The following is a 25051-nucleotide window of genomic DNA, read 5'->3' as shown; positions in this document are numbered from 1 at the left end:
GGACTGGAAACAAATGAAAATGTCATGTTTTACAACACAGACAACACTGTTGCTAACCAAACTCTACATCACAAATTTTAAACAGGATTTAAAATCTTGCTGCCTAATAAACTGGATGTCTGAGACAAAATTATATAGCTAATATAGATTATGGTACACACACACTCGGATCAAAATGTTTATTTATTCAGTAATGGTATACTACTAACAGACAGTGCTGCCAAGAGAAAAATCTTACTATTTCTTCTGGAACATGTCACCATGTAATAGTGCTAATAGTACAATACTTTCATATAAGTAAATTACCTTTCGCAGGCACTTTTTTGCAGTTACACTAACGATTTCTACTGACCGATGCTACACGTTACATGGCTGCAGACAGGATATGAGATGAACTCCTTGCCTTTCTGGTATGTAAGTCCATGCTTACATGAATTCTACACAATTCTACTATCTTGACCTCGGAGGTACGTTTAATTTGCTGGATAGAAACCAGGTTCTCAGTTTGATTCTTCTAACATGTACAACTAGTTTAGTATAAAGAAAATGTTGCAATTCAGTATTTTAGAAGAAAAGAAGCAAATGTGTAAACCGTAATCCAATCCTCTTCCCAACAGTGGTCCCTCCAAGCCATTGCAAAAGCTTCTTCACTGCAGGGTTATTACCTAAGCTTTCTGTTAGTAATTGCAAAGAGCTAGTATCTCAGAAATAGCTGACTCAGAAGGAAGGCAAGATCAGTAGACCTTGAAAAATCTATTTATATTAGAAGGAACACTTTTTTATTTTCTAAAAAGTGATCTGCATATGTACACTGATGGAACTCAGCATATCATCTAATGCAAAAAGGAAAATACTACATCTCTGATGACTTCTGGTATGAATCAGGAAATAAAACTGGGGGAAAATATTAACTTAACTTGAAAATCACTAAATGAGCTATAATATCAACGTAGCTATCCTAACAGAAAGGCTAGGGAACTCTCGACAGAAATAGTTTGCAGGATTTCCAAACACTAAGCTGTAGATCTCAAGGTTTTTAATCTAGATATATTGCTCTGAAACACCATTCTGTTTTCAGAGAGATGTTCTGGTTTTTCCTATAAATAAAGTAATACACATGGATGATATTACTCAGAAAAATGTAATCATGGGGCACATTTATACAGAGATGTATTCTTACCTGGTTGTTGCTAGCTTTTCTCCTTTTTTCCAATCCCAGAACACAATGGCATGATTATCATCTAGCCCAACAGATGCCAAGCATTTTCCATCAGCTGTACAGAAGCAATACTTAATGTTAAAGGTACTAAGGCTCTAGCTGAAAATATAACAGGCAATGAACACAACAAAAACATTGTAAACTGAATTGCAAGTGATGTATTACAAATGAAGTAAAAAAAGGAGCTAATACTTTGAGAGATTAGGGTTCAGATTCACTGACAGCCTTCAGTTCTCAAAGTAGACTGCATACAGGGATAGACAAATGAACTGAGAAAGACGGTCAACTTGCCCAACCTCTTAAGATGACTGAAGTCTATACCCACTGAAAGTTTTATCCACAAGGAGGTTTCATATTCATTAGCACCAAAATGAATACCTACTGGGTGATGACACATCAAACTGAAATCCATAGATTTCAGAGAGCACTCTACTAATCCATGACCAAGTCTTCCTCTTTACTAAGGTGACTTTTAATACGGCATCACACTTATCAGAGACAGAACAGGTTGCGTTACAGGTCACAACAAGATTTTTCTGATGAATTTTTCACTGGATGATTATAAGACAGGCTATTCTTTTCTAGAAAAGGCATTCTTTTGACTTTATTATCTTCTGTTATGTTTGTATGTCTGACCTAATTTAGTTTTCATTTGTACTCCTTATCAAACCACTGATCTTTCCCAAAGACGGACCCAAAACATTCCTGTGTTAAAGTACAAGTAAGGTAGGTAGGATCAAGCACGACTATGAAAATCAATTTTATAAAGTCCAAGTACTCCCAAATCACATTAGATTTTATTTGAAATATTTCTGATCAGATGGTGCTTCTTTTCTTTTCTTTTGCTTGAAATTGTGGCAAGAATTATTAGTGTATAATGAAATGGGTGGTTAAAAGTTAATAGGCAATGTAATGAAACCATAAATATGATAGAAAATTATAAGGCTAAAATTAACTGCTGGCTATCACCTCTTCTACTGCAGGAAAGACACAGCACTCCTGATAATGAGAGGAAGAAAAACAAGAACAGAATATCATACATAATTCAACAGTACCTATGCATCCGTGCTACGTGTATGAAATAATGATAAACAAGACCATTGTTAACAAACTTTTAGAGTCAAACTACTGTCATGGAATTTTCAAAAATTTAAAAACCTAAACCATAATTATTGAAGCACATAAGACAACTTGAACTTTATAGATTGTAGCAGGAACTGATTACCTGATTTGTTTTTTTTTAACTGAAGTTAAAGCTGGAGGAAGTACATAACTGGGGAGATGGCCAAAAGAGTGAACAAAAGCAATGATTTGAGAATGTAACTTCTTGTAGAAGTTAAGAGATGTTAAGGACTCTGTGCTTAAGCATATTTGACTTCAAGAACACAAAGAGTAGCACTGGTATAAATTACTCCACTAGAACTACTTCAAAGTTCATAAGGCTGAACAGACCCCCACAGCTCGACTGGGCTCACTGTATTTAGCAACTGAGTTCTATAAGAAGCAAGTCACGAAGGAGAAGGGGAATTACAGAAAGAGGAAAAGAGTTCACAATTGAATGAAACTTCCTTAGATGGAAGGAGTGGAAGTAGGCAGGATGGAATGAAGTTGAAAAACAGGACAGGAAACCAAAACTGAGTTCACTGAAAAAAAGAGAGACACAAACAAGGAGACACAAAAAGTTAATGAGAAAGGAAAGAAAAGCAAAGGAGACAGTAAGAAGCATTCTATAGCAGTATTAGTGAGATAAAATGCTATGAAGATAGCTGATATGAAAGGTAAGTATGTGTTATGTAATACGCATTATTTAAAGAAGGGGTATATCTGTATATTTTAATGACAATAATTATTTTTAGGGGTAACTCAATTATGTAAACGGAACATGGCTGACAAAATTTTGTTGGTAAGAACAAAATTTAAACTTTATTCACTTGAAACAGGAGGTTTTATGCACTAATATGGGCTATACACTCTGATTAATATCCAAAATTATAGATGTTAAATTAGCCACCAGAGGGCACAACCAAACATTGCATGAATGAAATTACAACGTTTGAATCATAATGTCATCAGAACGGTCCTACAAAGTGACCCAGCCCCCTACACTGTTTTCAGTAATGGCCAACAGCAGGTGCTTTAGAAAGTGAGTAAGGGCAGTATAGAGTCAGTCACCAGATCAAGTACAGCCAAAAAAAAAGGTCTCTCTGGAGTTCTGGGTTTCTAAAAGCTTCAAGGAGTGTGACCTGAACCTAATTTAGAAATATCTATTACTAACACAACAAAAACTCCCTACATAAGACCAAAGTAGCACTATGATCCTGTAGCAAGGTGCATATTTGCACAACTATCTGTTCCTCTCTATGCCAAGAATCATAACTGAAGTCAGTTAGGAATGCAGTATGCATATTCTCAGGATCAGGTCCTAAAGCAATGTTGTAATGATGCCAGTGGTTGATACTTTTAAATAGAGTTTTAATAATTTTGTACAGGTTTATTTCCACAGAATATGTGGCCAGCTTATTCTTTAGGCTTTTATAGAAGTGCATGGATTCTAATACATGGAGTACTACTATCTGTACAGGAATCTAATTTTTGTTAAAAATGTAAGAAACACAAAGTATTTTCTAAATATATGAATGTTTGTTCAACTAGGGTTCTTAATGAGAACTTTCTTCACGTCTACACACACAATGTCAATTAGATCATCCTTTTCCACTTTCCCTTCTTCTGGTTCCATATCTACTTTCAGAGCTAGGTTACAGACCACAGTGGATGAGCAATTTCACATTTGAATTCCAGCTCTTGGATGAACACCAAGGCTCCCCTTCTGATAATGGAATATGACTCAGTTCCACAGACTTACCTTTGTGGAAGTAAAACTTCTTTCTTATAGTCCTGTCTCATAAATGTGATCTATGACCTAATGAATTTTTACCACATTTCTACAGAGGAGAATATGAAATAAATTATGTTTAATTGAAAAAAATCAGATTAATAAAAGGATAATTCAGCTAAAGTAATTTTTTTTTTAAATAGAAAAAGGGAGAATTAATTTGTAAGCACTTTTATAAAGATGCAAAAGTATGTAAGTCACCACCATATGGATGATGTTTTTCAATACTGAATACAGAACGGAGACAACTTAGGTCATCCATCTCAGAAAGACAAGTAGGAAAACCAGCAGACAACTGTTTGTCACATCTACTTCTTCTGTAAATTCACTGAAAAATGTGGGAATTGTTAGCAAATTTGAAGAACTGTATGAGCCTACAGATCATATTTCCGTCTCATTTATACACTTCAATTCACGATTCTGACTGCTTTTAAATTATTATACCACCATGTAGACAGCCACCAGACTCCTAGCTGTGCACTTGGTATTATGTATTAGACATCACAAAAATCAATTATCGATCAATTGGCAAAAGGCCCATGACTGACTTTACTACACTCACTATTTTTATCAAAACTGTCAGCAGACTTTTATGTTAAATTTGTATTGGTTGTAAAATTGGCTAGCTATTCAAATTAAGATTTCATTGTAAGGATTGCTTTTCAATTAGTTGTTTAGATAAATGTAGGTTGTGGCTTACCAGAAAAATCCAGTGCACACACTCCTCTTTGATGCTGGCCTTTGAGCAACGATAAACATTTCAGTGTCTGTGTATCCCAAACATGGATAGCAGCATCTCTTCCAACCTAAATCAGAGCGTTAATCGGAATATCTGCTCATAGAAATTCAAAGTACACCAATATCAGCAATTAGCACTGCTATATCTTCAAAACATTACAGAGGTAACTACTTTTCCACTTGCTCTATTTTATCTTTTTCAAGATCTATTTTCTCTTTCAGAGAAATATCAGTAGATAGTCTCTAAAACTTCGGTATTCAGTATCATATTAACGACATAATTTATCATCATATATGAATGTATATGAATACACTGAATATGTCATATTCAGTACCAGATACCAGTAGAGTGCCTAACATAAAATAGCCTTCAACGGAGCAAGGCTTTTGAATGCTACTACAGTACAAAAACACTGAGAGTGACTAATGAAACCCCAAAACCTCCTAAGATGTAGATAAAATACAGCTCCTGCATTTTACAGATGAAAGCAGAGGTTCAAAGTGAATATAAGATTTTTTGCAAGGCCACAGCGGAAGATTGGCAGTTTTTCTGTTATATAGGAATGATTTAATAATCACCTCAAATAGTTTCCAGTCCAGTACTCCCCAGCAGTTTGGCAGGGATATACGAAACAATACACAGCTTACCCTTATTTAGGAGGAAACACTACTGAAGGACAGAGAACCGCATTTTTCATAATTATATATTGTAAAGGGAATTTATTTCCATGTTTTGCTAAAACCATCACTTCTAAATACCCACCTGTCCAGTGGCAACATAGTCTTTCACTGGATGAATGCTTAGGCTGAGGATGTCATCATCGTGACCAAGATACAGCCTTTGAGTGTGTTGTTGCCTGTTATATACAACAGCTACGGCAGCAATATGATACACCACTTCTCCGGTTTGTGTGTAGAACAAATTATTTCGGCAGTCATAGCCTCTATAACTGAAGTAAATACAAAACAAGCTATATTCTTTTCAAAACTGTTCTGGTAATTTGTGTAACAAATTGTGCAAATAATTTGTGCATTAACTTGAAAGAGTACAACTGCGGCGTCAACTTTAGCTCAAAAATATCACAGCACACAGGCAGAGAGAGACTATTCCCACCAAGAGCAGGAATTCATGAATCTTCTCATGGTTTATTTTGCACCTAACTCCTAAATTAGCACTGATTTCACAAAAAGAATATGCAATTCATATAGAATTGTGTCCAGATAAATTTTACAGGGAATTGGATTCAAGCAGAAATCTATCAGGCATTGTTACAAATCACAGCTATCACAATCAACTTAACAGAGAATCTTTGCTCCGGGAAACATAAGGTGTAGCAAACAGCTAGTTTAAAATGTAATTTTATAAAATGCAATGCTGATGTATTATTTATTGTATATTATATCATATATATTATACAGTACTATAACCTCCTCTTGATCCTTAACAAATACAACTGAAAAAAGAAAATCTATGTCCGATATTCCAAAAATGTCCAACAGTACTAATGACAAACAAATTAATTGTTGGTAAGCACTGAAAAGTGCTTTGCTAAATGCTCTAACACGAATTGATTAATATTGCTAGGATGTTTTAACAATCAGAAAATACAAGTATTATCTAAATATTACTCTACCCATGTATAAACTGCAACTTTAAACTGTCTTCAGGCGCTCGCTCTCTTTTAAGGAAGGGCACAGAATGGTTTTTCTCTTTACTTTGCTGTTTCAGCTGAGGTAGGTCTTCTTTGTAAACCTGAAGAATAATCGTTAAAGTTAATTGCACATCTCCAGTTTTCTAAATATTTGTATATATGAATGAAAGCGACTTTAAGTCTTAAATTTAATATATGTTAATGAGATGTTCAGTAGTTACAACACAGAATAAGTCACTATTTCTCCCTACATAACTTCAGATAATACCAAATATTTTCTAGGCATTGAAGTCCCCTGACATGTGAGTGGCCCAGAACATTAGTCTGGAGTAGCAGCAGAAACATCTGTTTTTTCTAGAAGATTCCAGTGTCACTTAGTGAAAAGGAATTTAAATATTAACTGGAACTCTTTAAGTGCCTTTTAACTTCATATGTGCTTCAATGTACGTACTCAAAGTTGAACATAATGAATTAATTGAGGGATTATGGTGAAATATACCGTAGCCAACAGCACTCAAGTGATTTGCCAATGTTGTTCAGAACCCTGAAGTAGAATTACAGCTCTATAAATATACTAAAGACACAAAATACTATACATTTAAATCTTCCATAAATGCTGAAACTCTGCAGAGCTGCTAGAGATGTCTGAAGCATCTTCAAAGATGTGGCACCAAACAAAATCCATTATAATACTGAAATATAGCTTTATCGTTTGTTTTCTGTGTCTACATTCCTTGGATTTTGCAAAAGGACAATGAAATTGCCATTCCCACAGAAATCTACCTGACTGCAAAGATGGAGGATTGGATTTTTACACAAAAGATGTTCATATAATGAGCTGAGCTTTTGAAATGGTAGGCAAACAGAGCCTTAACATATGGTGTCTGTCACTTATATGTATTGTACTCCATCCTGAGTGTTCTCATCCATTTACTCTTGCTCCTCAGTGAATGCTACCAATGAAACAGAATATAGGATCATCATTTTCTAATGCATCTCGAAATCTAGAATCCTCTATACTGCTTGATCCATAACATTAAAAAAAAAAAAAAAACCACACACCAAGAAAAACCCCAAACCCAATTCTCAAAATACAATTAATATCTTTGTTTCCATGTGTTTCTGTAAATTATTTCCTTTAACAAAATGTAAAGTGCAGCTTATGCTTGGAGTTGTCTCACACTTCCTATATAAGGTTCTATTTTAGGTTGCTTCTAGCTTTTTCATGCACTAACCTGCCTGGAATATTGCTGTCTAACTGCCTACAACTGTTTTTTCACTTTTAGTTTTTAAACCCAGGCGTCCTTTTTGACACATAGACAATGTGGAGGAGGATGATGTCTGATTTGAATATAGATGGAAAATCAGGAGGAGAAGGGGAGGAGAGAAGGAGGAAGATGGGACAAGGACACCAGTAAGACTTGGAGTAAAAGAGAGCGGAGGGAGAAAATTTGACAAAAATCTCTGTTTCATTTGGCAAACACAGTCAATCTCTGTAATAAAGAGGTAAAATAAACTCTTGCCAGAAAGACCTATGCAATTTATTGCAGAATCTAGACAGTGAGGAGAAAAGACAGAGGATAGTCCTTGGCTAAAGCATGGTTAGAGGTGATCCTTCCGCATTTTAGAAAGCATCTTTATGTCAGCAATTAAATGACTCAAATCAACTAGAACCAAGCTTATTGCCTATTTTTCACGTTTAGTATGAGATCCCAGTCCTGGTCTGAGGAAGTTCTGACCTTTCGCCATTGCAGCTGACAGGGTAACAGGACAAGATGACAAGCAATACTTTAATCGCAACGACAGCTCCTGAAAATCAGGTCCCAGGTATTTTTAAATAGAAGAGAAAGTCAGAAGACAGAGAGCAGAATTTGATGTTCATGTTTCCTTTTCTTCAAAACAAGGATAACAGCACTCTTCAACATCACAGACTGTTATATGCAGATCAGTGTTTGTGAAACAGTCAGTAGCAATACTTTAATCGCAACGACAGCTCCTGAAAATCAGGTCCCAGGTATGTTTAAATAGAAGAGAAAGTCAGAAGACAGAGAGCAGAATTTGATGTTCATGTTTCCTTTTCTTCAAAACAAGGATAACAGCACTCTTCAACATCAGACTGTTATGCAGATCAGTGTTTGTGAAGCAGTCAGTATCATGAATGGAATGGAAAGAAGCACAAGGAAAATAGTAATTCTGTCTTTAGAGACGTGTTTGAGCAATGTGCAATAAAGAAGGCCATGAATGGCCTGATGAATGAGAAAGGATTGAATAGTTTCTTGTTAGATAAGAACTAAATATCCCCCACACCAAATGAAGTAGAAGTCCTGCAGAAATGTATAATCAGAATCCAGGCACCTAAAAAAGGCAAAACTATGTTTTATTATGGCATTTTCTAAGCTTCATGTAACTCTGTGACTTGAATAATGTTTTCTGACATAGTAGTGTGGGTGCAAATTGTTACGATGCAGGCTGGGTGAAACCTCATGTCAGGGAGCAGCAGGGTAAAACTGCTTTGTAAAAGAAGGGGAGCCAAGAGCTGAGCATGACAGCCAGGCCAGCCAAGAGAGTGCCCTCACAGAGAGGAGTGCAGTCCCACAGTGCCCAAGTGACATGAGCACAGCAGATTTGGTGGCTGTGACCAAGCCCAGGCAACAGTCCTGATCATCAGGCAAGCCCATAGTGACAGAGCATAAATCAACACTGAAAGATCAGATTAAAAAGTGGAATGGCGTACTACCATTCCTGAAAACAATCAATGCAGTAAAGAACACTTATTTAATTTCTTTCTTTCTTGCAGGAAGCAATCTATTTTAATTTATCTCAGAACATAGTTGCACTGAAAATAAATTTTAAAGAGCATATTAAGTGATTATTAGAGATCAATGTTACTTGGTTCCCATAAATTAGGGCTCTTTTAATTCTTAGACATTGTTGTCCTTAGCAATAAAATAAAGAATCTGTCAAAAATAAATGTATTATACAGGCTTCACAGTAATTAAGAGTATTGTTCTTAGAATATGCAGAAGTCATACAAAAACTTGTAAACTGTATTCTACAAATCGATTCTAAATCTGATAGGACTGAAAAGTCTTCTCTAATCTGTATATCATAAGAATGGGAATAGCAATAAGCTGTCATGTTTAAATTTGTGCTTTTTAAGAGAGATTCATTATTCTAACAAATAGTGGTATACACACCAATGCTTTTTCTTCATACCCGTTTAAATTCTCATCTCCAGCTAAAGTAAATTCTCTTTTTGTGTATATTGGTTGTGTAATCAGCTGAATATGTCAAAATAATCTTAGAGTAGGCTGATGAATTAGCTGCAAATTGCTTTTGCTTATCTTTACTGAATAGGCATGATAAATTGTCAGGTAATTGGCACAGTGTGTTACTTTTTACTCACCTGGCGATCGTAGTTGATTTGAGCTTCCTGCTCAATGTCAGAATCTAACTCTGGCACATCGGATAAATCTGAATCTGATTCTTCACTGTAGGAATCAATGCCACCCTCTGCATTTAAAAAAATAAATAAAAATTGAACACTTCTAATCACAAGAAAATAGTATGCGATATTTTTATATAATTTAGACTGTATGCAGAATTTGGAAGCTTAAGCAGCTTGTAAAAATCATAGGGCCTGACTGAATGTGTCGTGTTTCATTTCTGTTTCTTCCGTTTCAATGCCTGGGGCAGCAGGGTGGCAGAGGGAAGTAGAACAACTGAGTAGTTACTAGCACGTTCCCACCGTCTGCAAGAATACCGTTTTCTTCATAGGCTTTCTTAATAGGAGTGAAAACATACAGAAGTGATAAATAAAAATATTCAATGTGATCACTGTGTTTAAAAAGATTTGCTGTAACATAGGTATCTTACCAAATTGTGCAGGTATGGAGTGAATTTTTGCCCTTTTGCTGAAGGGAATCTAGTTTTCAGAAGCTGCTGCTACGTAGTTCATAGGCTTTTGTATAATATTGCAAGTATCACGGATATAGCAAGAAAAAATTTTAAAGTACAGCTATCACATATGTGAATTTGCATCGAAAAGAAAATTACACAATTCAACACATATAGTGAGACTTCTGAATGCAAATTAGATGGCTAATTTTGAAAATTTAATTTGATCTACCAATCTCCCTCTAAAAGTCTTTTTTCACACACTTTGACAAATTCCTAAACATACAATATAGCAGGCTGCAGAAGAGTTTTTAATGTACTTCCTGAAACAAATGGTCGTCTATGAAAAGTAAAATGTCCCAAACGTGCTAAGTATATGCAATTCCAGGGAATTAGAATAAAAATATTTTCTTTTAATTCAATAAAAGCTTTTGCAACAGTGCTGCATTCTTTGTTGGGTTTATTTAATAAAGAAGAGATAATTTTTACCTTGTGGAGATGTTTCAAGGATGCCATTTGTTATCCCTTCTGGAATAAATCGCCACTGAAAGACAGAGTGATCAGCACCTCCTGTACTTAAAACCCACTGAAAATCATGGGACCAACGGACATTGGTTACATGTGCTGAATGGCCAACGTATTTCCTAAATTTAGCTCCTAAAAACCAAAAATAGAACCGTTAGCATGTCGTAACTAATAAAGTTAGAATTTTAATGGAAACACAGTCTAAACACTCTTAGGAAAAACTGAAAACAAAAAAAATAGTTAAATGCCTCTTGATATTCTGATCTTAGTAGTAATTATAAAATAAAAATAAATGGCAAAAAATAATGTGAAAGATACATTCACTTCAGTTTTCCAAAAAGCACATATTGGCAGGAGGTACCAGATACGCATTGGGTTTAATTTTCACCTTTATGGCCATTACTGCTAATTACACACATATTGTGTATTGTACTACGCACGTCAATTCAAATTCACTATCAGAAAATATACTGATGTAATATCAAACTAAACACTGAATGTCATGGAAAGTCAAAACATTTTATTTAGTTTTGTTGGCTTTACGCATGGTACAGTGCAAATACTGAAGAAACAATCTGTGTTAAAAGCCTACTACAGATATGAAGCAATAGTTCACACAGAGCTACATTGACACATGCTAACAGACAGTGAAACCCTACTGAAGTTTCTGAAATTGTTACTGGCATAAATTTGGATGAATTATAGCAGTACATCTGGTGTTGATACAATTTTGATGTGATGTAAAGTCCTACTGAATTAGTTTTTGAAAACATAATATCAGAATAAGCGCATGTTAAACTATACATTCTCAATGGTTCTAAAAAAAAAGTACATAAACATTGGCAGGAAATTGCTAGATACTTAAAGGGTCAAAGTCTCATCTTTATGTCCATGAATACTCATACGAATTGTGCACACACTAATTTGAATTATACACAAGAATCAAAAGCCACCATCAGAAAATATACTGATATGGTATCCAGGTAAATATTGCATTCTTCAGAAATGCAAAATGCTGTCTTACCTTTCTTTAGGCATGGAAATCTGAATAATTTAACCAGTCCAAAATCATCTCCAGTCACTAGCACTGAGCTGTTGTAATTTCCATCCACAGAGTTGACATCTGTAATGTTTGTATATTTTGGCCAAATTCCATTCACTTCAGATCCTATCACACAGGTCCACGAGGCCCAGTGAATAACTTTGATCTCATCTTTGCTAGTTAGATGCTTCCCAGCTGAAAATACGCAAGTGAATAATCTGTTTAATCATTTCAGTAAACCCCATTTCTCTTCATTACATTTATCTGTGTATTCTCCTTGGGATTAGTCTTAAAACCTCAATAAATTATAAAAGATTCAGAATTTTACTTTAAATAAGTATAATCTCACATATGTGCTATTTGACGACATCATACATCTTACAAGTTCTAATGGAGGTGCACACAAACATGCTAAAAACATACAAAAGTGGAAAAAAATTAAGTATCTATGTAAGTTCCAGTCAAGAAACTCCACTTGCAGATGTATTATTTATAGCATATTTTTATTGTTCTCTTCAAATCAACACTGAAGTTTACTTGTTCATAACATGAGCCTTTTATAAACTTACACGGCATCTTGTAGAACAGTCTCTCTCCTGCACCATCATTGGTTTGCAAGAATTTACTATCCACAGACCAGTCAATATGAGTTATAAAACTAGAAGATTTGTTACATTCTCCTATTTTTTTGTATCGCTGAGCAACCGCATAGATATCCACTGGGCCATCGTTAGAACCCACAGCAAGGTAAGAGCCATCTGGTGAAAATTTCATTTCATGGATTACTTCTTTTCGGTCTTTAATATGAACTACCTCTGTCATGTCTCTGCAATAGGGAAAATGCAAACTGTAAACCTGTGAACACGCAATCCACAAACATGAAGACAGATGCACGGAATAATTTGCAGAACAAAAAGCAGATTTCACAAAAAAAATCCTTTTTTTGAAAGTTCCTATTGCTTTCATTGGTTATAAGCATACTGTTAAAGCAAAAGTTAGAAACAACTTTACCTGTTAATTATACTCTTCATTCTGTTCACCTAATTTTAGCTGTAAAATAGTTAGCTGTCTTCTATCTAAAGAGCAATTACCCTGTCTTTCAGAAGACCATGTTGAAATGGCCTTTGGGAAATATCCACATCTCCACATTGACTCTTTTAGGGAGACAGGCAAACAATTTAGATTAGAGGCCAACAATTAGACTGGCAAAGTTAGATATGATTAATCTGACATGCCATGACCTGTTAGCTACAGCTTTGGGGGTTCCAGCACCACCACCACCATCACTCACCAGTGGAAAAACAGAAGTGACAATACATTGCATGTGCCTTTGGAAAAGACAGCTCTACAGACTAGTTTTCAAAAAAATGTTCAATTCTTCCCTATCCAAATTACATTTGACATAAACCCTTTTCTTATCCAATCAAGGAACCGAGAACTGTAATGCTAGTGAATGCAGACAAAATTTTTGCAAGTAGATTTCCCCAAATTCTTTGGTTATGAGAAAAGAATTAAAAGTAAATCTTCCCCTGAGTTGGCTGAACAATGAGCCAAGTCTCAGTGCCATTAATTTTGTATTTGCAAAGACAATCTATACTAGATTCTACATTTGGGCTATAAGGAAATTTTGTGAGGAAGAGTCTTCTGCAGATGGCATGCTTCTGTTACTCTCTGGTTTAAGCTTTTTAAATATTTTTCCTGATTTCCGGTTTAATTAATTACTGCTAGTAGCATCAAATTTATGAAAAGACTCAAATTTATTTGAAAAACAATAAATTTTGTTAATATATCTTCAAAATGTTGATACATAGTACCGTTAAAAGCAGAGTCCTGAAAGGAGAATCATCTGTAACTGAAGACAGAGATTTCTGGGACATGCCGATATGAATGGAAAGGTTAATATTACAGATGATCAGGATCTTACAAAAACGAACAGAATAAATTTGTTAGAAATTTCTCTTAAAATTGTGAAACTCCAAAACGTCAATAACAGTAGAAATTTTGTTGGGAAAATTCTTATTTATTCATAGTCATTTTTCCTTCAAAAAGTGTTTTGGAAAAAAAAGAAAAATATTCTTAGCTCTGCTTTAGTACTGAAAACTAGCAACATAACCATAGTAGTATATATTGCTACTGAGAAGAGCAGCTAATTGTCTGGATTATTCCACAGATCCAGATCTTTCATGTCCAAGAGAAAGCAGACAAAGATTCATGTCACTGAGTACACGATTCAAAAAAACACCAACAAAATACACGGCCATAGTCCAGTTTTCCTAGATCAGGGTTGCATATTTGTTACGCTGTCAGAAGATCTGTCACAGAGAAGGAGCAGATGGAGAAGCAATTGCATTCAGGGCCTTACACAAGGGTGCTGCCACTCTTTCAGGAATAAGGCTGGGTTTATCATTATCAGTCTCCACCAGCTGAATCACAAATAATGTTAGGTATCAGGCAAATTAGCAAAGACAAGATGACTGTGAGACAAAGAAGATTAACTTCTTTAGAAAAATACTAGTCCTTGAAAAGGGTTTTAAATTAATACGAACAGATCACTTCAGTTTTGTTGAAGTCGTCAAAGCAGTTACAGGGGTTTTCACAGATGCTTCCATCGATTACAGGCTTTTCTCACCTATCAACTAATACTTCAAAGTATTTTAAGTATGTGCTTACCAAACATGTGGAGGAACGTTAAGGAAGCAGTAAACTTTTCCAAGTATCAATTAAAATAGCTTATGTGTTTTGAAATCACACTATTTTGTTTGGCTATTTCACTCTATGGCCAATTTTATGTTTTACCTGCTTTTGTGTCTCTTCCATAATAATATTCCAGAGAGGAAATGCCTACTGCATAAGATGCATTCATGTAAAAAAAAGGCTTGTCATCTAATATGAAAAGTAGAATTCACATATAACTTGCAAATGCTTAAAAATGTATTTCAATCACCAACTATTTTGCCTAGTTTCCATTCTTGTATGTGACAGGAAATGAACCATATGATCAAGGAGATCCCTCTCAAAACTGTGTTCTCTATGTTATGCACATTTCTTTTCACAAAATATCTGTATAATTTCAGAATAAATAAAGAAAAAGTCAAACTTGAAAATCTTAAATTTTATCAACATTATTACTCAGAGCTAATATTTTGAATTAAATAAAGCATAGGTTTTCTCCTCATTACCAAACTACCATCTTTTAAAACACCAAGCGATATTATGGAAGCACATGCTCGATTTTTACTCTTTGTTTCTGATAAAGTATCCAGCGATTTATTTTTTTTATAGAAAATAAAAGACTTTATAATAAGATCTTGAGTTACTCATAAAAAACCCCTAACATGAGAAACTAATGTAAGATTTTCTCACCTTACCTTACGCGAAGAACAATGAAGGAGCCATCTTTCATTCCAAGCGCCAACTGTGATCCATCAGGACTGAAAGACACGCTTCGCACCGCTTCTTCCATATTACAACGAGCTATCAAGGCATGGTCAGCAAGACTCCATAATCTGCACCAAAGGAAATTGAAAGCAGTAGTAAATTTTTCCTGACTGCACAATATTTCAATAGTAAAACCAAAAACTCTAACTCATTTGGTAAATGCCCATTTGCATGCACACTTTGTATTAAGATTTTATGATGTATTGAGTTTCTTTCAAAAATAATCTTTACTGTTCCCAGTTCTAGCAGGGATGGCACCTCAGACCTAAACACGTATCTGTGATAGCAGAAGAGAAAACAGGGTGAAGCTAAATTACATCATCATTTGGTGTTATCTCTGGACTCTACTTATCTGATATAACAGAATTCCCCTAGATGAATAATAAAAAAAAGGACTTTCTGTAGACAGAAAGAGTTGATGGATATCAGACTGAAATTTTCACTGAAAGTGAAAGCAATACTCAGAGAGCATAAATTTTCCAACCATGGAGAAAATTTTCTCGTCATAACCCTGAATGAATTAGTAGACAAAACTGCATGCTGATTTGCTCATTTACATAATTTTAATGAAAAAGAATCAACCAATAAATTATGCCAGAAGATGGAGAAAGGCAAATAATGTACCTACATTTTTAAGAAGGAATGGAGGGAGTTTCCCAGATCACTACAAGCTGGTTAATCAGATCTCAGTAATATGCAAGATTTAGAAAAAAATTTAAAGAAAAGAATAATTAAAAGTATAGAAGAAAATGCATAAAAGACCTCTTGGAGTAGAAAAATTAATTCAGCAATACCCACCTATCTATATTTTGAGGACAGTGTCATAAATCTAATGCAATTGTAAAGGATTTATAAAATATTCAGTAAAATATTTGAATAGTAGCATATGTTATTATTGGCTAAACTCAAGAAAATGACAATTTGACAAGAACTGTAATGTGATACTGGGCGAAGTTTTATAGCAAGCTTTACAGAAAGAAACAATTAGGCTGGATGGAAGATACTGCTGAGATTTCTAAGTACGAGCTTCGGAATAGTAACATTTAATATTTTCACTAAAGACACTGGCACAAAAGATGAGAATGCTAAATGAGATTTGCTATGAACAGCAAGCTGGGAAGCACTGTGAACCCAGAGATGGATTTATCATATTGGAAGAAACAGAGGTTTCTTGATCATGAAACAAATAGACACGGAATGAAATTTAACCAAAGCCCATACTTTCAGAGCCTTATGTCTAGCACTATGCTGTAAGCTTGAAACACAAGTGGAACCAGCAAAAAGGAGTAAGATCTCACACTGTTTTTCAATTACAGAATGACCAGGATCCATGAGTGAGTTGTAGACAGGAAAAAGGAAATTTGTTCCTGAAATATATCTGGGGTGCTATTCCAGGAGGTACACAAAAACAATAGCACACAACACATACTGACCTCATCTGGCATGTTCTTTATGAATTATCTCAAGAAACTGGAATAAAAACAGGAACAGATGCAGTGAAGGATTATTAGGATGATTAAGAGAATGGAGATTGTATCACATTAAAGAAGACCAAAAGAGTTTAACTTTTATACCTTAGTGAAACAAAGGCTGGGAAGGGATAGTATTGCTTCCAAAAATACATCAGTAGGATAAATGTCAAAGGAGAAAAAGTTATATTGAAGGACCATGTTGGCACTAGAACAAATAACATAAACAGAGCACCAACATAGCCTGAAAAGAAGGAAGTTTCTGATCACCCTAGCGGTAACATGTAGATACAGCCTTGAAGTAAGAGAAAACAGGAGAAAAAATAAAGATAGAGGTCAATAAATTTAGGGAAAGGATTCTAGAATTTGACTGCCTCCATTGAGAGAGGATGGTAATCTATGTCCTCAGCATTTCTTTTCAATCAGAAACTTTGGGCCCTGTCAGGTTAACGTTACTAGGATGAGTCTAGAACCAACCACCCTGAAGGATGCTGGTTTCCTCTTAGGTTGAGAGAATTCAAGGATGAGAAAGAACTTGAATAGGTTTCTCTGAAAAAAAATGGCAAGTACCATTTTCTGGTGAAAAAAATGGATGTGGGATGCTAAAACCGTTTTCAAAGACAAAACAGAAGTAGGATCAGATGCAAGAATCTTAGTGGCCTTGCTAGGGAGAAGCTATAAGCCCAATACAATAAGGAATGAAGAAGAAAGGATTTGGAAAGATTTCAAAGGAAATGCCAGGATAAAATTTGCCTCCAAAACGTTGCTTCCACATGAATCACTTTGTCCAATACACACTAGAAGTGTAATTGCAATTCACAGCAGTGCAAGCAGAATAATTCAATTTTCTTAAAAATGGAAAACAAAACCAAAACCAACTTTTCAAATTAATGGAAGGGTAATTCCAAATATGAGCTTTTTAATTTTCTAACAGAAAAAAAAAAAAAGCATTTTGCATACATACAGGCATTTGTATAAAAAACTGACAAAATAAAAGCCTGGCTTTGCTTATGAAAATAGAAAAAGTATCTCTTCTGGCAAAATACTTCTGCAGACTGTTGTTGTTAAAGCCAGATAAATAAACTATTTTTACATAAAAAGTGTATCTATTTTATGTGAAACAAAGACATGTTTCTACCATTCTTTGGCAACTTTCTTATGCCTTTGTTTAAATGACTGAGTTTAAAAAACCCAAATAGGGTTATGAAACATTATTTTATTAGTCAATATTCCATTTTTTTCTGTCATATACCTGACAGGTGAGTTTGTTTATTGGAGCACATACTAATTACAGCCTCCCAAAAGGTTTACTAGTAACTTCATTTGCAGAAAAAGTCATAGCTGATGACAGCAGCTTTACTGCTGCTTTGTTTCATTCAATTGGCAGAGCAATGCACCACATAAAAAAAAATCAGAGATCTAAATATTCAAATGCATCCATTAAAATGTTCTACTAGAACAGCAGCTACTTGTGGTCCTGCAGCTAGATGTCCTAACAGGACATTACAAAAAGACATGTGTGAGGGCCATGGAACAAATGCAATAAATAATTCTGTATGCCTCTCAGCATTCAGATGAGAATGACGCTTTTTTCCTGCTCCTGTTGTAAGAGACAGGAAGCAGGCAGCTTTCCTACTTGATATGCTATTAAAATCTGAAACGTAGGAAACCTGTATTTGGCTACAGCCTTCTCTCAGCTGTGCTAGGGAAAACGTACAGTAATTCCTCTTAACTTTACAGAGATCCTTTTCATTTAGAGACCTCACTTAGACATGAGAATATAACCTGGCTCACTAAATACTTTTATTTGTAAAACAATTTAGATTTATATTATAGAGCCACTCTTTTCAAAATGATGTGATAACCAAATACTAAGAAAAATTACACAATGAACAGCGATATGGAAACATTCCTGTCAATGCAATTTCATTACTGAAAAAAAAATTGTAAGAGAATCCTTTTGTGTACTTTTTTATGTTAATGAAAAAATATATATATTTTGCTGGAATTCCTCACATGAAGCTATTGTATATAAAAGATATCGTTGTCTGAACTAGAATTCAAATCCCACATTCTCTAGTGCCTAACCAGCTACATGGACGTGTGATGTAGTTCAGTAAAATACCTGCAATGTTAACAAATGCACATTTTATAGAATGGCAATGTTCAAAGGCATCAGTGACATAATAATAACTATAACAACGATAATAATCATAAAAGCACCACTAATTAAGGCCTTAATGTGCACAAAGAGAATGCTTGCACAGTTTTTCACAGAGGGGCACAGGTTTGTTCAAGCACGCTTTGAGTCAGCAGTACATTATCCAGCTCCAAGCCAGAGCTGAATTCCCATGCTAACCAAGACAATAAATCCAAAGTCTTAGCATGGTTTATTAGCTTGAGGGCAGTACTATGCTAATCCCAGCTTTGCAGGTCTTGTTTCAGAACTGGCTTGCAGCCTACCAGAATGCAGGCAGTGTGAATTTGTGCCCATCTCTAAAACTGTGCAGACAAACCCAAGCAGAAAAGACTATGCAGGCGTTTTATAAATGGAAAGAAATAATACTAACGTGTAGGAAACAGGGCTACGACGTGACTGTAGTGAACAATTGGCGGTTTTGTTAGCTTCACATTTTGGATTTTAATTATGGTTAGAAAGAGATGAGGGATGGCAGGAAGAGGAAACCAGTACAAATAAAAAGACAGAAAGGAAAGGGGAAAAAGAAATTCCAACTGACCAGCAAGCTTCAAGGCAGAGGTGAATCATAATGTGGAATCTGAAGGAGCATAAATTAGAAGCTGTATGTATGGTAGGAGATTGACTTTTTCCATTGGAATACGGTCAAATGGTAGAATCCACATGTATGTTTCTGAAGTAAGTTGATGAGTAGTCCATAAAAAATGAAAAATTGTTTGGTAACTGCCTGGGGTGGAGTTGAAAATACGCAATCAAAATATCTATGTAAGGTGAAAAGCAGTCATCATCCACCTGGCATAGGGTTGGAGAAAAACCTGATGGAGGGGTTAGAAATTCGGATAGTAGCATCAGGAGAAACCACTAAGGAGGACATTAGGGGAATCAGAGCTTGGGAAACCAAGCTGTCATGAACCCCTTTGTGTGTGGTGTGCTGTGCTGCGCTGCAAGGGGTAGGGCTTCAGGGCAAGGGCAGAACCACAATTTGAGGAAAGGCTCGGGAGACTGCCATAATAAAGCCAGGTCTCCCAAAAATCTCTCCAGTCCCCATGGGTAGCTTTGGCAGTCAGGAAAAATCTCAATCTCTTTAATTGCAGGTAAATAATTTGTCACAATGGGCAGCGTTCATGCCCAGCTGAGAGAGCATGCAACAGCTGTGTGGGTATGGGAGTACAGCCACTACAGTGAGAACATTAGCTTAACCTCCAAATGTTACTGCAAAGTCTTACTAAGCATATTAAAAATGCTTAGTTTTTTTTCAGAGGCTTATCAATTTGCCAGATTTTAGCAGGGACAGGAACAGGAACACCCTCCACTTTGTGACAATTTCCACAATATGCGTGCCAAATTTCAAGTCTCTGCTACAAAGCCTTGAGACACAAGTGCTACAACTAAACATCTGAAAGATTTTTTTCACTAGGGTATACCAGTCCATTTTCATTAATCTCATTTTCTGGCATTTTAACTGAATTGGTTTTAGAACAGATTTTCTAAACACTCAAGGCTGAGGCAGACATCTGCTGTGTAAAATGCTGGTCAAATGTATTTAGGTTTTAGGTTTGTTGCATATTATTAACAGAAAAGAAGTACGAGGTGACCATTCTCCATTTAGATACCTACACCTGCTGTTCAGAACAGTAGTGATTTAGCACTTAAAGCAGCATGTTTTGAACACAAATTCTGATTACTTTGGCATGATGTGTGGAACCCAAATATGAGGGCTGAAGAGAAAAGGCAAAGCTGCTGAGAAAAACATGGGGGGAAAAAAAAAATGTTGTCTCGATGGAGACTTAACATAAGGCCAGAAAATAAATAAATTACAAATATGTTAAATTTATATTGGTTAAAAATAACATGTACATCAATGGATTAAAAAAAACATAAAATCTAGCCTTACCGTACAGATCGATCATCACTGCCTGTGACTGCCAAAGGTTTCTTTGGGTGGACCGCCAGGGCCCAGAGCTCCCCTTCACAATGACCCTGCATAATCAGCATGGGTTTATCTCTCTCTCTTACTAGCACCTCAAATATTTCACTGTCCTGTGTCCCTGCTAAAAGTCTGTCTGCTTTCCAACAGACACTTCGGATGGACAAACCTGACAGGAGACAGAATAATCTTAGATTAATGGCAATGACAAGACAAAGTGATAGTACAGTGAAGATCATTAAGACTTCAAGAGTTAATTTATAACAACTGTTACGTTTTGACACTGAAGTCTTACAATATATCACAGCTGACTAAAATCTCAAAACAGTTCTGTTAAATTATATCCATTTGACAGAAAAAGAGAAGACTCAATCCTGGGAAACATTTCTCAATCCTGCATCTGACGTTTCTGCTGCTAGTTTCTCAAGGGTACACCTTGGGAATTTACTAAAAAAACAATTCAATTTCTCATGTTTTAAGGACTCAAAATTTTAGATTAGGCAAGGTTCCTGTGACTAAAGCTAGTTTTATTCCTTTTTTCAGTACTTTACTTTTTTTCAAATTTAAATAAAATGTTGAATAAAATTTTAATGGTGAATTTAAATGGTTTGTGCCCATGTTATCACACATCTCCACTTTCGTCCCCCAAAACAACCCCAACTCCCTCACAAAAAAACCCAAACCAACAGAATCTTGCTTTGCATAGCTTTTAGAGAGCTTGATCTTATTCTACAAATCTGATCCTAACTTTGCAGCTGGAATTTTACTAACCACAAGCTTAAAAATACCCTGTCAGCAGGCTGAGCCATTTGATAGCATTCTCCAGTTGACTGCCTGCAGTGTTTGTATTTTCTGTTCCAATATAAGAAAATTAAAGTTTGGATAATGGGTCTAGATGCTGTAAGATGTGAATGAACATAAAATCAATTTGTTGTGTAGTCAAGGTCAACCACGTCATCATTTTAACATCTTTTGGAACTAAATACACAATACAATTAATTACTGGTCACATAAATAAAATATATTGTAGGCATTGTGTGTCATCTCTTGAGAAGGGCAAATTAATCCTCATTTACTGTCTTGTCCATTTCAAGTACCTTTTAATTTTGATAATGTCATTTTGTGACTTGGCTAAGTTTATACTGAAGTTATGACTTACATCTTCTTCTTGATGCACACCAAAGGCCACACAAGGAATGAAGTGCAGAAGTTAAGTGGAAAATGGGTATTGTTAAGTTTTAGAATACAAAATACATCTTTTGAAGTAGGAAAGGGTAATGTTTTCTGTGATGTACTGCACATAAAGAAAGATTATCTATTATCATATTTTTTTACTAATATACATGTATATTTAAGTATAAAAGCCAAGCCCATGATCAGATTGTTACTGGTGATACATGTTATTAGAAAGGTACTTAGCACTCTTCAGTACAGGATGACTGATGAATGAGTATACACTGAGGGGCAGAAGTCTTCCTGGCACCCTAGAAAGAAGCTGATGCTTTTGAAAAGCTGATGCTTTTGCAAACTGCTTTGGAAAAAAAGTAATTGGAAAGGAGGGATGGAAGGTCATAGGTAAGCAGTCAAGACTACCACCACTGCTTGAAATTACATACGTGCTTGGACTAATTAGTGCCATCGACACAACTGAAAATGAAACAAAATTTCCACAATCAGTTAGCAGCAAGCACTAGGTGGAAGTGACCATCAGTGGATGACATATCAGACAGGAACAGCAGAAAAGGACAGAGACATAACAGGAACATCACAGGCAAGAGTTGTATCACAAGAACAGAGAGAGAAAAAAGCCTGAAACAGGAAAAAGATAAAAAATATTTTAAATTATGGTGACAGGGTTTAAGTGCATGCTTGGATTTTACGACCTGCAGTCATCCCCAAGGTCCTGATTTTTCACAGTTGTGGTCAGACCAGCAGTCCCACTGCACTTTTCGCAGATACACCATGATGTCCTGTTACTTAGTCTCAATGATTATATTCACAAGCACACCATCCTTGACTAACCTTTGATAAAATTTTGTGGACTGAAGTCAGCTTCTTGCCATTAAAGCAGGCAACGTTGGTATTTTGACAAGCAAACATAAAACTGAAGGATTTAAATGCCTTGAAGACAAGATTTGGACATTGTTCTAGTTTTAGGTTTTAGAAATCCATTAATTTATATTTTTTAAAAAAATTGTTATCATTTACATAGGAGTCTAAATGGCAACTCAATTCACTTTCTGCAAATGAAATTTTTAACTAATTTTGCCAAGTAAGAAGATAGCAAAAACCTTTATTGACTGTCTCAGCCATATAGCTGCTGTTACAGTGCCTGGCTCTACTCAGCTGCTCTCATCTATATATTCTGTATCCTGCAGCATTTAGGAGATGGTAGAAATACAGGCATGAAGTTAGAATCACTCCATAGCATGACTGATAAGAATTCACCTTCAATAAGCCCTCCCTTGATTCAAAATCAAAATGTCTTTGACAATGTTTTTGAAGGCTAAATTCCATGAGTTTACACTACACTAAGGTAAACTGGTTGAGCAGTGTTCATCTAAGGTTGTTGGCAATTTGCTTGTGGATGAGCCTAGAGACTGCAAACCTATGCATTTTACAAGTATTAGAATCATCAGCTCATCTGGCTTAAGCAAGATGAAAAATAAACAGAATAAGCTTGTTACTAGATCAGAGGCCAAAATATCTGTAACTGAGAAAGAAAATTTTATCCTTCTTAGCGGCCTCTTGACTATTCCAACAGTAATTTTAATACGAAAACTAGGTCTAAAACATAAGTTAAGAAGCAAGGGAAATTAACACTAACCATTACGGAGCTGGCTGCCAAAAGTATATAAAGCCTACTTCAAACCAGCAAACAGACTGCTCAATCCAAATGGATGTCCAGAATTCCCAGAAGACTAAGATCTTGATAAAGCATGCATTATGATCAACAGCAATTATACGTGCTCTGAGAGTCTAATCATAAAATAAAGCAATGACTAAGCTCATAGGAAGCATGATTAAATTCAAGAAATACAATGGTCAAGAACTCAACAAGATTCTCTCTATTAAATATGCCAAGTGCTACCATTCCAAATGAACCTAATGGAGTGCTCAGATGGTCAGCATCTGAATATTGGGTTTCAGAAATCTCAATTAGTTAAATGAATTGCAATTAATTAATTAAGTTAAAGATTGGTTAACTTCATTCTCCTCTCTTTTCATGTTTAATTAGTTTTTACATAGTTTCTTGTATTTGCATGGTGGGGAGCAGCAACTATAAGCGTCTCTCTGTTTATACTATGAAACATGGAAAACTTCAGGCTACATGATTGTCAGAGAAAAAAGGGAATACAGATCGCAACAGTAAAGACAGTCGTTAAGTAAAAAAATCAGCAGTATGCAGCAACATTTATGCTTCAAATTAAATTGTGTCATAATCCATTATCTAGATGTGTGAAAAACCATTAAAGTAATAGTTCTTTACCTTTGTATCCTTGTTCAGTCTCCCTGAGATCAATTTTAGTAATTGGTTTGAAATCAGTGTCCCATAACCGAATGCAACCATCTCTCCCTCCAGTGGCAAAACCTTCCTCACAAGCATACATACTAAAAATTCCAGCCTGTTAACCAATAGTATAACAAGTTTTAAAGTTCTTTACAATTGATTTAAACACACAAAGCAAATGTTTTTGAACAGACTCTTGTTAAAGGCTAGAAACTGCTAGGCAGCAAAATGTTGTCCACCCAGAAAGCAAACCAGCAAACACAGGGGGATACTTTTATTTCAAGTGCTCCCACTTTAGTGATTTATGCAGAATTTTTGTACAAATAGCAGTGATATAGCCTCTTTGCAGAATTTTAATTTTGGTTTAGTTAATATTATTACAAGGACTATTAAATAAATAATGGAACACTTAAAATAAATAGTTACTTGGAATAAACAAAAACAAGCAAACAAGCAATACAAGTATTCTTACAGGTGTGGAGATGATTGAGACATTCTTTCATGAATTCAGTTCAGACATCATTTGGAATCTGACAGGAACTG

General features: G+C 35.4%; 1 protein-coding gene across 1 annotated transcript in view; it reads right to left on the bottom strand.

The window, feature by feature from the left end:
* EML6 (echinoderm microtubule associated protein like 6) overlaps nt 1-25051 on the bottom strand; it is a gene marked incomplete at both ends in the record, with an annotated part of 73240 nt that overhangs the window by 35427 nt on the left and 12762 nt on the right. Inside the window, 11 exons of the mRNA XM_009700641.1 lie at nt 1181-1274; nt 4813-4918; nt 5614-5800; nt 6485-6603; nt 9909-10015; nt 10889-11056; nt 11949-12161; nt 12536-12792; nt 15335-15472; nt 20965-21166; nt 24488-24623. Of these exons, the coding sequence (XP_009698943.1) occupies nt 1181-1274; nt 4813-4918; nt 5614-5800; nt 6485-6603; nt 9909-10015; nt 10889-11056; nt 11949-12161; nt 12536-12792; nt 15335-15472; nt 20965-21166; nt 24488-24623 (1727 nt within the window). The remainder of the gene's footprint in view (nt 1-1180; nt 1275-4812; nt 4919-5613; nt 5801-6484; nt 6604-9908; nt 10016-10888; nt 11057-11948; nt 12162-12535; nt 12793-15334; nt 15473-20964; nt 21167-24487; nt 24624-25051) is intronic.

The sequence above is a fragment of the Cariama cristata genome, unplaced genomic scaffold, assembly GCF_000690535.1.
Source record: "Cariama cristata isolate BGI_N322 unplaced genomic scaffold, ASM69053v1 scaffold4070, whole genome shotgun sequence".
In the NCBI taxonomy this organism is placed as follows: domain Eukaryota; kingdom Metazoa; phylum Chordata; class Aves; order Cariamiformes; family Cariamidae; genus Cariama; species Cariama cristata.
This window is presented reverse-complemented; position numbering and strand designations above follow the sequence as displayed.